The sequence below is a fragment of the Pagrus major genome, chromosome 11 (genome assembly GCF_040436345.1).
Source record: "Pagrus major chromosome 11, Pma_NU_1.0".
Classification (NCBI taxonomy): domain Eukaryota; kingdom Metazoa; phylum Chordata; class Actinopteri; order Spariformes; family Sparidae; genus Pagrus; species Pagrus major.
This window is the reverse complement of record NC_133225.1, coordinates 10,789,390-10,806,979: the sequence shown is the minus strand read 5'-3', so window position 1 is coordinate 10,806,979 and position 17,590 is coordinate 10,789,390. Positions and strand designations below refer to the sequence as shown.

Here is a 17,590-nt window from a genome sequence, read left to right as displayed (position 1 = left end):
ACAACTCCCACACAGCAACTCCCACAATGTTAGATATATCTATGTACACAAAATAGACCATGACACTGACGTGGTGGTGTCTTTTCCCTGTAAACACTGACAAAAACAATCAGCTCTGTCATACACTCAGCATACATGTGACCCCGACACAGGACAGATAAGCTGCAGAGCTCTGATCAGTCCTTCATGACCCAAATCATCAATATGACTCAGTTTGGCGCCACACTATAAATAACCTGCTTCCAGTGTCTCACCTGTGTTCAGCCAGCTGTTAGATTAGCATGCCTCACCTGTCCCAAACACACATACACACACATAGTTTCTAACATCGCACACAGATAAACCCAGAAAGCAGCTTGACCCATTTGTTTATAGGACTCTGGGGTCTCCTGTTGTGGACAGCTAAATGCTGCAGGCACTTTATGAAGCTGTATCTGCTCTAAGTAATCAGGTTATGAGAGAGTGCACACATGCATGTTAATTTGTGCTGTGTGTTTTTTTATGGGGTGACATTGCGAGGCAGACGTGGGGCCAAAGGAGCCCTGACTTGGTGGAACCAGCCAGTAGAAGTAGGTTAGTGGGGCAAGAAGCCCTCAGGCCCCGGCAGCTCCCATAAAGCTGGGGCGACCTGATACTTTGTATGTCCTAACCTGGTTTTTAAATAATGTTAATTGGTTTGGAATTTTATTTTAATTTGAAAAAAGAAAACAGCCGGGGAGACATAGCTGAAAAAACATAGACAAAAACACTTGTTGTAAGCTGCATGATATAAACTCAATTCAAACGGAGCATAGCAGTAGGGCTCGCTTTCATACTTAGGTCAGTGAGGATTGGGGTGTGTGATTGCCGAGGGAAACCAACTGAATAATTGGGTCTGATGCTGAGAAGGCAGTGGCTAGACATATAGCCTGGGGGTCTGGAAGGAGCTGGAGAGGAGCGAGGGGGCTGGTGAGGGCAGCTGATATAGCGACAGGCAACTGAATTAACCATCTGACTGAGCCCACTCCTTCGGGCTAACTCTTACTCACCTGCAGCTGGAGAACTGGTTGAAGGGGTGTGAGAGGAGAGAGACGGAGCGTAGAAAAGGGAATGATTGGAAGAGAAGCAGAGGCAGAGGGAGAAGATGAGTAAAGAGAGCGACTGGAGAGGGAAAAAACTGAAATGTAAAGAAAGTCTGATACACAGATAGACAGTGATACAGTATATGTGCAGTTTTGTAAAGATATATCTAAATTGATTTAGAGATGGGGTGACAGAGAGACTTTCTGCCTGGCAACCCCCATCCTGTCCCCCTCATTAACTCAGCCAATCACTTCTCTCTTGGAGATGCCAACTTGGCTTTTTTGCCTCAGCGGCCAACTGCCGGGCTTTTCCTCAGTCGGAGCTAAGCTCAAACACAGAAGCTGAGAAAGCAATGTGGATGCGCCTAAATCCTTCTTAATAGTTTATGATCTAGACAGGAACAATAAAGGATTGTGGTAGCACACAGCCAGCTGGCGAATCTTGGAGCTTAAGCAGATAAACACCCACACACACAGCTGTTGAATTTTAGCCGGAGCCAGTTTTCACTAATAGCGGGGTCCTGTTCCTCTGCCCTGCTGCAGGAAAGTGACTTATGGCAAGTGACCCGATCAGTGGCTGTTAATGTCGGCTGTGTGTTTGTAGCTAACCAGGTTGCTTATTTTGTCCTTAAACTACATGAAGCCTTTGTAAAAAAGACTTAAAAAACATGTAAAAAATGAATGGATGTGCAGGAAAACATTGAAAAACTTCATGGCAGTTGTCTCAATTTGTCTGAGGACGACCCACAGTGTCAGACTTTGAACACCCCAGGTCTCCACTAACTCTCAAACAATCCCATTTCCGCCTGCCCACAGTGAGGTTCAGGAAGCAGCTGGTGCCGAGGCTCCCGATGCCGCAGCAGCAGAAGCAGCGCCCTCCAACTCTTCGCCAGCACCCGAAGCCTCCTCCTCGTCTGCCCAAGCTGCTCCCTCTTCCCCTGGTGCAGCAGCCAAGGAGGCCCCGTCCAGTCCCAAGCTGGTGATTGAGGCGGACAGAGCCAGCCAGATGTCCGGCTCAGGGTGCACCAGCCAGGCTTCAGTCGATGATGAGGATGACGTGCCAATCACAGATATCTACTTTGTACGTACAAACCCTCCACACACACACACACACATACACACATACACACATACATGTACATACACCTTTTAGATCTATTTCAGATGAAAGTAAGCACATCTCAGACTAGGACTAGCTCCCATCACTTCTCATCTCTTTCAGTTTGACATTTTTATTTATCCATCAAATCATCTTTAATATTTAAGTAGCATCATTGTGTATTGGCTAATATGAGATTCACTTATAATAAACAATGTATTCACGATGAATACATGATGAAGTCAAGGACTGAGCTGTGTGATACTCTCCTGCAGAGGCGTTGACAGATGGACGTAATGACTCAAGCCGGTATGGGAATACGAGTGTGTGCAGTTATTGCTTGCAGTGTGTGGTGCTTTCACTTAAAGGAATACTTCGACATTTACTTCCAGACTGTATGCTAAGCTAAGCTAACCACCTGCTGGCTCCATATTTAGAGTAGTGGTATCAATCTTCTCATCTCGCTTTGAGTTTATTTCCCGAAATGTCAAACTATTCCTTTAAACACAGTGTATTGCAGTGTGCACTTTGGTTTGGGGTGTTTGTAGAGTGGTAGTAGCATGTCAGCATCACTTTGCAGTTCCTGTTTAATATGATCATCAACAAGGCTGGGGACCCACTCAGCATTTAAATTTTGAATAACAAATGAAGCGCTTCAGTCGACAGGCTCGTTCTACTAAAAGCAAGCAGCTATCATCAGATAGCCTTGTGTTGGCAGGTCTAAATGTGCCCAAAAGCGCGCCTATAAATGAATGTATGAGTGTCAGGTGGAGGATGGAGAGCGCAGCCAGTGATCACAGTTACAGATAGAAATGTTCCCACCCGGCTCATGCTCCTGCTGGGTGTCTCCTATCAGGAATCAAACACCCTTTAATGTGGCATGAGAAATCCTAATGGCCAACAGGTTAGTCAAAGAGCTCCCTCAGTTATTTAACAGGCCTCTCATCTGACCAGCTCTGGCTTCACGCTTCAAAGGGAGGGGATAGACTCTCTGTACACAGCAGCAGGGGGTCTGTAGCGCTGCATGAAGCGACACTGTGCACATCCTGAAGTGTAACTACACAGAGACAGGCTGGGAGTGGCCCAGTGAGAGTAAGTTGTTTCATCTGCTGTTAACACGCTGCCAAAGAGCCAAACTGAGGAAGCAAAGCTCCACATTTCGTGTATATGAAATAAGATAAACTGTCAGGATTCCTGCCACTTTCACTCAGTTTGACCATTCAGCAGCTCAATCAGCCAACTCGCCATCTCATCATCCTCCCTGTCTGTTTCTGATATCTCCATCTTCATCATCATCATCACTTCATCATCCCACACACACATCAGGTTTCTGCATGGTCGCTCAGTCTGTTTTTTTCTGTTGAAAAACATTTCAGGTGCTTGCCCTAAAATAATATAAGGATATTTCAGGTTATTTCTGCCATAAAAATATTCTTAATGATGTGACAAAATACTGAAAAACGTTTTTGGTTTAAACTCACTTTAGCTGTACTAGTACTCAACCCGCTGCTTCAGCTTGAAGTTTGTCTTATTGCCCCTTTTTGTTGTTCCAGTCTTCTTGCACTTCTTACATATTAATGTGGTTTGTTGTGCATCTGATCTTCTGTAACCAAACCACTTCAACTCTAGGGGTGGGAATTTTCAGATTTCTGATGATTGACTTGACTTAAGGAGAGAATCGTGATGCATCTAAGAATTTATTCGCCCTCCCATCCCAGTCCAATACTACTGATGTTGTTCCCCTCTTTAAAACGAATGCTGCAACCCACTGCAAGTCAGAAGTCGATATATCTGAGTGGGTATTCCTGACTTACAATCTGAATGCGTCCCAGCGCATCTGCTCAGGAAAACATGGACGTCCGCATCAAACTGATGTTTGTGAGTCAATCACCTACAGCAGCTGATTGAACAGATTAGCACAGTTAAAAAGATACGACTCGTTCCACATGCTCGTTTGGGAACAACATGAAATGGCGCACCCCTTCACACAGAAACACCAGGTACCACAGAACCGTTTCAGTGTTGCTGCCCCTGTGTCAACGCTCTGTTTGTTCCTCTTATCCTTCAGGAGTTTCAACTAATAGAAGCGCTTTCTGAGGTGGCAGAAAATCTATATTATTGTGTATTGTGGAGCATTACATAATTGCTGCTTGTAATTCAACTCTATTGTGATTGTAAAAGAGAATGAGGGCAAAAAACAGCCTGACCAAAGACTGAGTTCAATAACTGTTTTTATAAAGACGTTGACTTTCTGTGCAGATGAGTTAAATTCCCTTTCTTTTTATTATTTGGTTTGGTTTGCTTTCCACTGCACAATCACAAGCACTTTACGGCTTGCTACCTTGATGTTTTTGAGAGACTAAACATAACCAAATTATTCTGGCCTCTGTTTAGTGTCCAGACAAACTGCAGGAACATCCAGTCTGAGTTACAGGACCATCTTTTTCAAAGCTTGAAAGTACATATTATCCACAGTACCGAAGGACAGGGCCGCGAATATGTTCTGAATTCTGATACAAGAGATGGCAGCGTTTTTGATCATGTAGCTCCTGAGGGGAAGACACGGCACATGATTCCACGGTGAGATTGGAGTGATTGCTCGATACACAGAGGGAGACAGGTGCGTGTGTGTGTGTGTGTGTGTGTGTGTGTGTGTGTGTGTGTCGTCACTTCACAGGTTTCACAGAGTGGCATGTGACTAAATTATTCAGCCACTATCAACGGTCTCCGCATTCACTTTTCATGATTCTCACTCTGCTCTCCTTCACCTCTGTCCTCCAGATCTGATTCTGCTCCTTCTTTTGTCTGCTCTCCAGTATCTTCACTTCATCACCTCCACCCTCCCTTCGCTCTGTTCGCCCATTTTATCTCATAATTTTTACCTTCTGCTGTTCCTTCTAGTCCTCAATCGTTTTCTCGCTCTTTCTCCAACCTTTCCCTCTTTCTCTGCTGTTTTCAGTCATGTGATTGTCCTCACGAGTCAGATTGAAAGTGGTGAGATAGTAGCGTGTCGTGTGGAGGTGTGGAGATGAAGACATCGTGGCTGCGAGACTTGCGAATCTATCTGTCACCACTGACTCATCCAGTGTATCTCTGCTGGGTTACACGCAGGACAGTCTTTCATTTTCACCTCAGCGTGCTTCTTTTTTCATCCTCTGTCACTCTCCACCTTACCTCATCTTTTCATATCTCTTTGTGTTTGTCTCTGCAATATATTCCCTCATGTTGTCAGTTTCCTGATGGGAGGACCTGGGTGGTCTCTCCTTTCCGACAGAGGAGGAAAAGTCAGTCCAGTTGGCCAGTAAGTGAGAAGTGAATTAGCTGGTAGTAGTCTTGTGAGTGGTCCCTGTCCTAGTGTGAGTGTAGATTAGTCCTGAGCATGTTGCTGTTGGTTTAATGAAACGTGTCATTAAAGAGTTGAGAGGAATCAAGGTTTCCCGCAGCTTTGTGTGAGGTGTTTTTGTGTTAGAACAAGAAACTATATTTACTTTCCCCATAGCGAAGAAGACAATAAAGTGTGGGAGGACACAAGACGTCTTATTTGACAGTCTGTCTTTTAAGTCTCCATTTGTTTCCTTTCTCACTGACAGCCTGCCTCATCTCCCTTTGCACCAGTGTGGACAGCGCGTTAGCGCCAATGTGCTGCTGAGCTTTGCGTGTGTGTGTATATACAGTATGTGTGTGTGACATCAACCACCTCCACCCCCGTCACCATCGCCAACATACCGTGCTGCAGCTGCTTCCCTCTCTTAAAGGGCTGGTACCGTCAGTAACAAAGAACACATCGAAGCTTTTAAAGACTTTGTGCAAAGAGCTCCTCTGCTTGTTGGAAAGGAGAAAAAAAAACATCCTGTTCTTGTGTTTTGCTTTTGACTGAGGATGCTTTCTGTGTCTGACTGTCCCAGCATCCTGGCTTTCTTCCCATTCCCACCTCCTCCTCCACCTTCCCGCTCCTCATCCTTCCCGTTTGGCTGATGCAGCGACTCATTCCCTCGCTCTGAACACATCACTCTGCGTCCCAGGAGCTAGTCCGAATGGGGCAAAAGACTAAGACATATGACTTAATCACCCTCTATACAACCTGATATTTGCTAACATTTTCATCTTTGTGTTCAAGTCTTCTAACCGCTGAAATAACACATCTTTTTAAACACGTAACGCTTATTTGATTTGTCAGACTCAACACTTTCCGATGTCTCTCTCAGCATCATTTCCTCCTATATGCATCCCTAATTTTCATTTCCTGTCTTGTCTTTTCTTCTCCTGTGATCTCCCGTGTCTTTCTCCTGCCTGCCCCTGCTGCTTGTCTCTGTGCCTCTGGCCTTTCCTCTGTCCCCCTCTGCTGTGGTGGGTGTGTAAAAACAGCCTCCAGAGGACAGGACCTGGGTGTACTCTCCGCTACACTATGGCTCAGAGTCAAAGGCCCTGCCAGATGGGGATTGGGAAAGAGAGACAGTAAGTGAGAAGCACTAAAATATCAAGTACAGGAAAAATCCTTTAGATGAGGAATAAAATCAGTTGTGTCTGATGGTGACTGTTTATTCAGGGTAATGAGGTTTCTACAGTAAATGTAGAAAAAGCTTCTCAGGTTCAACAGACCATCTTTGCTCTGCATCCAGAAACCCACCCCTACATTACAAAAATCATTTGTCCTCATTGAGAATTGGGTGGAAATGATCACTTGCAGCTTGCGTGACCATTTAGTCCACGACCAGCCATCCTGTGTCCCTCCAACAACAAGCTGCTCAGCATTTACCACAACAGGTTACTGCATCGGCCTCGTGGATCACCAGACTTCCACAGCTCATGCTGCTAGACGGTCCCACTAAAGATGTGTACATGAAACTCACAGAGGAGTCACATTTTACAGGACGTGGATATGATTTTGTTTATCGTGGGCAATGTGGGTGTTTTTTTTAATGCAATATAAATTAATTTTAAGCATTTTTGAGTTTATTTTCAGTGTAAAAATGTAAATGTTCTCACTGCAGTGAGAGCAATCTGGTAAAGACATCAAGTTAAATTAGAAATGACATCACTTGGCTCAGACTATTTTCCTTTAGAGGTTTAATGTGCGGCTGCTTGTCTACTTTGTTCACTGTAGCAGCATTTGCCCATACGCTAACGTATCGCATGCTCTGATAAGGTGTCATCCACCATTGGTTCTTTTTCCTGCTCATATTATTTTTCATCTTCTCAGACACATCTTTACACCAGGGATGTTCCCAAACTAGTTATGTGACTACATTCATTGGTTTGGGAAGATATGTGCAACAAAAGATGTAAAAGAATATTAAATTGTGTTTTGATTTACTTAATTTAATTCCGGTTGTTGCCGTATCACACTGGTCTATAACTGGCTGAACAAAAGTGGCTGGACTTTCATTTTCCAGTTTAAAATAATTCAGCAGACACGTGTTGGAAGTTTTCAATGATGTCTGTTTACAACAGACATGGCAGCTGTAGAGGAGGGACCAAAGAGAGCTTAAATACACCAGAGACCAAACTTGATTTGAACTACGTAGGTGAAGCATAAATTAAAATATTTCAGATTTGTTCAGGAAATTCCTACTTTACTCCGGAAGTCGATAACGGCAGTAGGTGCAATTATTTTTTATGTAATCTCGACATTTTGAGATAAACGTTGCTTGATTTCAAGATAATAAAAACTGGGGTTTTTTTTGTGATCACGAGTTAATTGACATGTTTATCAGAGATCAGCAGAGTCATGCCAGCATGCTTAGATGGCGCCTGGTTACTCCTCACAAGTGTGGGAAGTGTCAGTGTGGAAACAAGCAGCCCATAGTACTATTATCACACTTATCCCTTACAGTAATTAAACATAATGTAAACACCCTCAATCATGAGGTAAAACATTCGTACAACATATGACAAAACTTAAGAAAAAGTTTATATGGTTTGCTTTGAAACTGTAATCTCTAATAAAGTGGTGTTTTCATAATAAATGATTTGTTATATTGACAAATTAATTTCTCGAGATAACGCAATAACTAACTCCTGATCTTAAAATAAAAAATGTAAAAAATAATTAAACCTACGTCTGCTCTCATCTTCTGGAAATTTCAGCATTATTTGATCCAAAACAATCCCCAAAATCCACAGCAGAAATTGATCAGATGTGGAGTTAATACTATCAGACTCGCAGCAGTCAGACTGATGCAGACCACCGTGTCAAGACCTTAAAATCACTCTGCTGTGTAAAACATGAATACATCTACACTGTTACTTATCTTCAGTGACTGAGGGGTGTTTATGTTTATGAGATTCCTGCCTCCCCCTTTATTTGATAAAAGCACTTTTATTATCTTGCCTGCTGTTCCACTGTTATTAGCAAGTAATGCATGAGAAGACACACCCTGGGGAAATACAAAATATCTACACTGTGAACACTAACACATTAACTCTGTCTGTCTGTGTGTGTGTCTCCCACAGTAAACCCTGTTCTCTGGCAGAGAGGAGCGAATGTCTCAGTGGAGAGGACTCATCGGTCTGATGTCCAGACCTCAGCGGTAGCAGCAGGATCTCTGTCCGAACCAGGATTTTAAACATGCATACAGGAACTGAACAACACCGAGGGGGAAAAAAAGTGACTTCTGTACCAGAGAGGGGGAAAAAAATCCTGACAGTGATGACATCACTGATCTCCAACCATCCCTGCCTTTCACCCTTCACAAACAAAAATTATATCGGTTTAAAAATAATGTGTATGTGTGACATACAGTAGTGTGTATACGGATGTGGTCTTATCTGTTCGACATCCATGACAGTGACTCAGTGCCTATGAAAGGTACTCACCTCGTTGGACGTTTTCATGTTTTATTATCTCACAACGTTGAATCAAAGAAGATATAATGTGGCTTTTTTTTTTTTTTTACACTGAACAGCAGAAAAAGACTCTTTAAAGTCAGTTAACGTAAAGTAAAACATAATAACTTCCAAACGGGGTGAATACTTTTTGTATGTATTGTACAGTATGTTCTAGTTCACACAAGCAGCGCCCTCTGACAGGCTCAACAGGCTTTCCCAGTCACTCACTGAACTTGTGCTGCTCTGGGTAGTGGCTATATCGCTGTTGTACCCTCCTCACCTCCATCCAGCTTTCTTTGAACAGCTGGAAGAGAAACACAACACGTGATGTCCACCTGGGAGCAGCACATCCAGCCACATGCAGACTTCAGAGTGCTCGGTGAGCGGTCGAGCCTGTGGTGTTGGAGGGCTCTGCCTGTGCTTCGTAGAACTGGAGTTACAATGATAACCACCGTTTGGCCAATTGAAAAAGATCGTCAATATGTGTCTGTCATCAGCTGTGTTTGGAATCACATACTAATGTACTATTCATGCAAGTATGATGTCAAATTCAGTATGTAGTGCTTGGATATTGTGTACGCAAGAAATGCCTAGCCTGACGCGCCAGGTGGGGGTTTTTGGGGCATAGAAAGATCGAGGAAGTCACCCTGAGAAACTGTTCGGAAAAGGGCAGGCAGTTTTAAAAGATACTTGGCAGGTGACTGGACGAGCCATCTGTCTATCACCGTCTATCGCAAGCTGACGTCATCCAGTCAGATCAACAGTGGGGTCTGAGCTAGTTAGTATATCAAACTCTTACCTAAGCCAGTTGAGAGGAGGGGAAAACATATTTTCCATCAAGAAAAGCCTTCAGTGCCTTCTCTCGATGAAATAAACTCTCCAGTTCTTATGTCACTGACGACTGATGCTGTAGCAGCATCTACACTAACCTCTTGAGTAGCAGCCTTTGTTGTTTTCAAACGAATCGTTGCTTCTTTAGCTGGTCGTCACATCCAAACCACGTCGTAGCTGCCAGTGGTTCCTCATAAGACACAAGCGCATAACTTGAAGCCGGACAAGATCACGTGATCCCCCAAATCCAGCTGTCCTGCAAAGTGAAAACATACCGGGATGTATTCCAGATTAGCAGGACTTTCTGAGTATGCAGCTATGTGAGCTAACTGCCTTCAAATAAATACATTATATTCCAGGGTAGCACGGACCAGTAATGTTGTGATCGGTACAGTCATGTGATGCAGTTGCTTTGAGTATACTTCAGTGCGAACAGTCTGCTGGATATGGCATACTTAATCGTTCATTTAGTAGACAGTATGCAGTAGACACTGATTGAGTATGTTAGTATGCGATTTCAGACACAGACATCGTCACATTCCTGGTAGTCAGTATATGCAGTTTTGTTTATAGATGGAAGAATTAAATCACATCATGTCCTTTAGAGAATATATTTAGCCATCAGGTTGTTTCATTCATAGCATCATAATTTATTATTTATGTCAAATGTCGTTGTTTTTTTGAACATTTTTTATTCCTGAGCTTTTCTTCTGCTGTTTTACTGCTATGAACTTTTATTTATTTGTATTTTATTCTAATCTTCACTGTTACTGCTACTTTTTCACTCTCAGATGCTTCAATTTTTTTTCATTTGCATCCAAAGAACTACTTTTTTTTTAAGTAGTTTCCCAGTTGGTTTGTTTTTTACATCACGTATTTGTCGTGTAATTTTAGTGTTACTACTTTTTTCACTAAACGGCTGAGGCTTATGACTAAATCGCAACACTAAGGCAACATTGTTGGTCATTATGGTGATCTTTACTTATGACAATGTCTTCCAGTGTTGCTGTATTTTTGGACAGATGCACACAAATCATTTGTAACAAAAGAATTTCTTCGTAGGGTGGAAAAACAACGAGCATATCAGTGACAGTCGCCCTCACCTCCTCACAATAAGACATCCATCGACTGGACATTTGTAGATGTAAAGCATCAGTTGTAGTATTTGCAGTCAATATCGTACCTGTTATCTGTAAATGTGAATGAACACAGTGCGTTGCAGTGTTGACTCGGTGAGACACAGCAGTTTGTAAATGGGTTGAATGTTGTTTGCACTTCTCAAGAGGACCTGAAGATGAACTAGTGATAGAGGCCAAATAAACATACATCACGTTATCTTCGTTTCTGCTTCACACAGGCTGATATTTAGACGGCGTTTATGTTAGGATTATCAAGTGTGTGTGTTGGTGAAGTCGATCACAGTCATCGTAGGGTTAGTGTTTACTGTAGTCTCTCTGTGGCTGACATCTTAGGACTCTCAAGTAAGACTTAAGTTCAACAAACTGATTTTTTATGATCTGACTTCAGAAGCAGTTTCTTCAGTTGGTTGGTACGTTTCTATGTGTATTTGTGTGTACGGGACACATCAATGTCAAGACTTTGTAAAATAGAAAAATCGGCTCATTCTCATGATGTGCAGTGGCCAGTTGTAATCAGTTTGCTGTTGTTCATCAGATGGAGACCATAGCAGCAATATTTTGTACAGTCTAGCTTTTAAGTTCATTCTTATTGCCTTATTGAGAAATCTTACATGTAGGCCTATCGTTTATATTTTTTTTTCACTTGTGCTGTTGTATTTATTTTTCTTTCTCATAGTTGTGCTCCTGAGAATGTGTACATAAAATTATAAATACATATATAAAGATATACAAATATATTTTCCATTTGAATCGGAGAATATTATTTTTATTTGGTTTTATTTTTGCTGCTGGGCAAGAAATGATTGCAATCTACATAATTTACTGTACCATATCCTTCAGTGTGTTTATTGAGATGCAGCTGCTGTATATTTATGGTCTATAAACCACAGCTGTCTCTTTGTAAGATATCCAAAACTGAAAGATTTGTGGGTTTTACTGTACATGCAAATCAATAGGGATTCTTCCAACTGTTCAGCTGTGTTGTGTATGTGTTTTCAAATCGCTGTGTGCCCTCATCCAATAGGGAGAGTCCTTTACAGAGACATAGCATGATTTTAAAATGAATATGCATATCAGAAATGTGTATTTATGTATATCTGTGTATATTCATCTATTTATACGTGAGGATAAATAGATGGCTGTATGTGTGTGTGTTTGGACTCAGTCAGAATGAATACAAAATAAAGCAGTTCTATGAATTGTTGTCCATGGAGATGATATCATAAATTATTTTTTATTAAGTCCTTGTTGAAATCATCAGACGTCTGCTCGTAAATTGGAAGTGAGTCATCTGTACCGGTCACCTTGGATGTTTGATACAGTTTATGATCATTTAACTTTACGCTTTCAGTTGTAATGCTCTAACTGCCACCACAGAGTTTATGAATCATATGGGTCACATGAGTAATTGTGTACAAAAACTGCGGAAATGTACAAACAAAAACATTGTTTTGCAGGCTTCAGTTTTAGGGATACGTTTACTTTAGCTCCTTTTGCACACCAGGTATGTAATTCAGAGGGCTACATGCACATTACAATTACAGTAGAAATAGAATAGAAATAGAAATGGAAATCTAAGCTTAAAGGATAGGTTTACCCAAAAATGAAAATTCAGTCATTATCTAGTCTCGTGCCGATGGAAAAATCGGGCGAAGTTTCGTTTCCACAAAACATTTCTGGAGCATCGCAGCATTCTCCTAAACAACTGAAGTAGATGGAGACTTGTTTTAAAACGTGACATAAAATGGCTCCACACAGCTCGTCCGGTGTTATCCAAGTCTCTGGTAGTTGTGAGATCCCAGAAAGATTTGAAAAGACATTATTTACACCCCTGATGAGCAGTCGAGCTTGTGCACTCACTTCAGATGGGGTTTGTGCTCAATTGTGAAAAATTCAACTTTTAAAAAATGTTTAAATAAAGTGTTTTCAAATGAATTAGGGATCTTGCAGCTTCTGGAGACTTGAATGTTGTCAGAAAAGCTTTGTGGACTAAAAAAACTTGAGAAGAGAATGACTCAAGTTTCATTTTGGGGGTGAAATGTTCCTTTAATAGCAACAGTGAAACATGCATTGTTTCACCATCATTCATCCACACAGCTACAGCTGAATGTGATTTCAACTTCCTCCATCATAGTTGCCACATTCAATGTTGAGATTGTTCAGTTACGACACCTCCTGAAGGCGACATATTCAGTTGTTGCTTCCTGTGGGATGTAAATGAACGTGGCAGTCTGCCTGTAAGATTTTGAAAATGTTGGCCTGATGGTGCTACATGACATGCCAAGGGGTCCCCAAAAATGATAAGGAATAATTTATTGGAAATCCGGGCACTAGCTGCTGAGCTATCTTGGTCTAGACCAAATTGTAGGAGGGATGGATTTAACTAGCCAGCCGACAACACCATTCAGGCCTGTTAGTCGGACTGATATCTGCAAAACGTGGCCGTGGCAGTTGGGAAGGTCATTCTGAAGATAAAGTTACTTCCCTCTAGCAGCCAGAGAGCGTCTGTTCCCACCAGCAGAGGGAAATTTCTGCCACAGAAAACGACCACTAATAAGACAACCGAGCAGATCAGAGGAGTAAATCTCAAAAACCCATCTTTCTCTGCTGTTTGAGGAAAACTGAGAAATAATTTCCTCATCAACAGGCTAGATTGAGCGACCAGAACCTGCACAATCTATTATTGGTGGTGTGTGTGTGTGTGTGTGTGTCCACTGAGAGGCAACACACTGCAGTACAAATGGACAATAACATGTTACTTACTCAATAACCTGCTTTATAAACAGTGTACTGATTGCATAGTTAGGAGCAACTATTACCCTATTAGATTGTTTGTTAGAGGACCTGCTTTTTCTAAGTAATACTACATGATTTTTTTTTATATGTTACATGTTATTTATCTATTTTTTATTTCTTGACAAATATTTAATGTACTCATCCTGGTGTGCTCTGCCTCTGGTAAACATTATGAAACAGTGAGGAGGACGTGGGGCGTTGAAGTTTGGAGAACAAAGGGTGCAATGCCTCTCCGTGTGTTCAACCGTGGATGGTGATTGGTTGGATTTTTCAGAGGAAGCGCCTGATTGGCCGGTCTACCTATCAGTCAACGCGATAACACTTCTAATTGGCCGACAACGACGTTCCTGCGCTCACGTGCTCGTTCTCCTCTTCCTCGAAGGCGGTGCCTACTACTAGCTGCCGGTGGGAAGGGCTGTTGTTGTTTGTGGGGGGAAAGTATTTAAAAAGTGCAAAAACTCCTCCAAGATGGGAACCAGAGATGACGAGTACGACTACTTGTTCAAAGGTAATTTCTTCGCGGAAGGCGGACGGATGACAGCGCGCTCGTCTTCTTTGTAAAAGTTCGTGACAGCAGGTCGAAGTGAGGAAGTCAACTAAGCCAGCGCTAATGCTAAAGTTAGCTGCACTAGCAGTGAAGTGGCAGTCGGTAACATGATCGCCGCTGACTGTCGCGCAAACTGTGCAGTCAGCTGTTATAAGTTCATCTAGTGGTGTTTAATAGTTCAATACTTCACCTGTGGTAGTTTAGACCTTTAATCTCGCAAAAACAATTAGCGAGTCCAGTGATGGCATTTAACGCTAGTGTCGTAGCGGGCTAACGCCAGGTAAGTAGGTGGCTACATAAGTAAGCTAACATTAGCTTGCTAACATGTCACCTACTTGGCCTCGTTAGAAACAGCTGAGACGACCGTAAGTGTGCTTAAAACTGCACGCCATTCAACAGCCGCCCTCTGTCGCCTTAGACGTACGCTTAATTTTGAATTAGTTGACTTTATGAGTTATGTTAAGCTAAGGCTGCTTAAGCTAACTTGTTGACATCGTCGAACAACAGATAGGACTGCTGCTTGACATATTTCTCTAAGCTGCTCCTGATGATCACATTATCAGTTGTGTTAGACAGTAAAACACACTTTTCAAACATGTCAGGGGACTGAAACAACCCGATTATGTGTTGCTTGATGCCTGTTAGTACATTTGGGAAATTGAAATGACAAACTACAAAAGAAAAGGGATATATAGAGACTCAAGGAAGTACTTATAAGGCATGATACAGTGAAAGCTGTCATAAAGAGTCAGCCACAATAAAAGACTGAAAATAGGAAGTACTGTACAGCAAGGTGATTGATGGACATTGTATATAACACAGTATTAATTATGTATAGGATATGTCACTCACTGACTTGAACAGGAAGAAGCCGTGTTGATTTTACACTTTTTATTTTACAGGACGTCAGACCATCACTGTTGTTTTGTAATGTATTCTTGCTGCGTGTTTTTTGGTTGCAGTCGTGCTAATCGGAGACTCGGGAGTGGGGAAGAGTAACCTGCTGTCCCGTTTCACGAGAAATGAGTTCAACCTGGAGAGCAAGAGCACCATCGGGGTGGAGTTCGCCACCCGCAGCATCCAGGTGGACGGCAAGACGATAAAGGCTCAAATCTGGGACACAGCTGGACAGGAACGCTACAGAGCCATCACCTCAGCGTGAGTATCTTCTTTGTGTGTAAACTGATATATATATATATTGTACTTAAAAAAGGCATTATAATTATTGTATTCATCTGGTTTATGATGTCACCAGGTATTACCGGGGTGCCGTCGGAGCTCTCCTAGTCTACGACATCGCCAAGCACCTGACATACGAGAACGTCGAGCGCTGGCTGAAGGAGCTGAGGGACCACGCTGACAACAACATCGTCATCATGCTGGTGGGAAACAAGAGCGACCTCCGCCACCTCAGGGCTGTGCCCACCGATGAGGCTCGAGCTTTCTCAGGTAAATTATAAAGTTAGGCTATTAATGAATCGGCATCGCACTTCATCTAGAGTCGTGTAATTAAAGTTTGTTTGTTCATGTCGTACTTTGTCTCCTCATTCTCAGAAAAGAACACTCTCTCGTTCATTGAAACCTCGGCCTTGGACTCCACTAACGTAGAAGAAGCCTTTAAGAACATTCTCACAGGTAGGAAAAGTGATGAACTGTTCAATGTCATGTGCAGCCTACTGTAAATCTCCACGGCAGTGTAATATTAAATTTCACTGCTTTGACGTTCATCGTTTTCTCTCACAGAAATCTACCGTATCGTATCTCAGAAGCAAATATCAGACAGATCCGGAAATGACGAGTCTCCAGGAAACAACGTAGTGGACATAAGCCTCCCCCCGACCTCGGACGGGCAGAGAGGCAGCAAACTCCCTTGCTGCCAAAGCCTGTGACACTCATGTTTTCTTTCCCTGTTTGACTTTCTGTCAGTCTTTCCTCTCTTTACCTCTGGTTTACTTCAACTGTCATGCTGCTGTCATCACGATAACCCTCGTGGGTTCAGAAGTTTCTGGCACCAAGACTCTTGTATTTGACATTCCTTTTTTGCTGGTTTCTATCCATGTTTTTTCTTTTCATGGTATGTTTGTCTTCCTCTGATTTTAGAACAGCCTGTGTCTAAAAAAAACAACAAACTATATGGCATCATAATAGCGTGTTATGAGGTTGATCTTAAAGCTGTAGTAAACTGCAATTTCTTTTTAATTAACTAGCCTTTATGGTCCCATTGACCTGCTCCTGTTGAAGGAATGGTGAGGGATCGGTAGACTGTGTGTATCGGTGCTTCAAGTGGTTTCTACTCGCCTCCTTTTTTCTCCGCTTGCAATGATACAGACTTGCAACAGTGGAGTCCCAATTTCATGTCTGGTTGACCTGATTCTGCCTATCATGCACTACGAGTCTAGAGGAGGAGATGAGAAGAAGGTGCCGCTGGAGTATCGATGTGTACTCTGTCTGGAGTTCTCTATTTGCCTCTTCAATTTTAATTGAGCCCCGTGCCCGCTGAGGCATGAAATTAGCATGAGCCAGGGTCCAGACTGGCTGTGACTGTCTTTGAGTTGATACGGGCAAGTGTGAAACAAATGAAGTGTTTTTATTTGTGTGCGAGTGTGTGCGTATGTGTGTGTAAATCAAAGATACCAAAGGAAACGGATGCAATCGTCATCGGTTATAGGTTGTTTTTTTTTCTCATTAAAGCGTGTTCAAGGCTGCTGAGATTGCATTTCATGGCTGTACTTGGCAAAACCAATCTGGAGCTTTTACTGCAAAAAAAAAAAAAAATGTAATGCTTTAACAATAAGTAATGCTCTAAATTGTGCTGTGTGATTTATCGTTTGTGAAATAATGGAATCAGCCTGGACTCGAGCCTCGTGTTCCTCTCTTTGGGTTGGCTCAGGTCGGACTTTGTTTCAGCAGGCTGTGTCGAAATGGAATCTTTTTTCTTTTGCACTTATGTCCAATAATTTTCACCAGAACAAAACACCATTTGTTTAAAAAGAAAAAACTTAACATCTTTATCAAGTAACATTTTCCTGTTGGTTGTAAAGGAAAGTGCTGGTGTAGTGGGAGACTACTTTTCTTATCTTTCCAATTAATGCACTATCTGACTCTGAAAATCCGCTCAAGGTTGAAGTCCAAAAAATCAAAGGCAAAGCAGCAGGTCCTCAGTCCAAAAGGTGTTTATTTCCAAAAACAGAAAATATACATCCGTGAGCTACCCCGGGGCAACTGAGATCTCTCGCTGATTCTCCCCTTTTTATACCCGTGGTCCAGGGTCCCCACGCCCCTATGGACC

The 17,590-nt window shown here is 42.3% G+C and overlaps 2 protein-coding genes across 2 annotated transcripts in view; both read left to right on the top strand.

The window, feature by feature from the left end:
- The window catches only part of pip5k1ca (phosphatidylinositol-4-phosphate 5-kinase, type I, gamma a), a 44,282-nt gene extending 35,369 nt beyond the window's left edge, over nt 1-8,913 (top strand). The window contains exons 16-17 of the mRNA XM_073476515.1: nt 1,878-2,142; nt 8,614-8,913. Of these exons, the coding sequence (XP_073332616.1) occupies nt 1,878-2,142; nt 8,614-8,616 (268 nt within the window). The 3' untranslated portion in view covers nt 8,617-8,913. The remainder of the gene's footprint in view (nt 1-1,877; nt 2,143-8,613) is intronic.
- Nucleotides 8,914-14,148: 5,235 nt separating this feature from the next.
- Nucleotides 14,149-17,005, top strand: LOC141004671 (ras-related protein Rab-11B-like). Its single transcript, XM_073476325.1, has 5 exons — nt 14,149-14,262; nt 15,264-15,459; nt 15,557-15,750; nt 15,856-15,936; nt 16,045-17,005. Exons 1-5 carry the CDS (start codon nt 14,223-14,225, stop codon nt 16,188-16,190), a joined length of 657 nt encoding a protein of 218 aa, XP_073332426.1. The 5' UTR covers nt 14,149-14,222; the 3' UTR covers nt 16,191-17,005.
- The last annotated feature ends 585 nt before the right edge of the window (nt 17,006-17,590 follow it).

Coding starts and splice junctions, on each gene's coding strand:
- LOC141004671 (XM_073476325.1), top strand. CDS start 14,223: ATGGGAACCAGAGATGACGAGTACGACTACTTGTTCAAAG. Junction 15,460..15,556: donor TACAGAGCCATCACCTCAGC/GTGAGTATCTTC, acceptor TGATGTCACCAG/GTATTACCGGGGTGCCGTCG. Junction 15,937..16,044: donor CTTTAAGAACATTCTCACAG/GTAGGAAAAGTG, acceptor TTTCTCTCACAG/AAATCTACCGTATCGTATCT.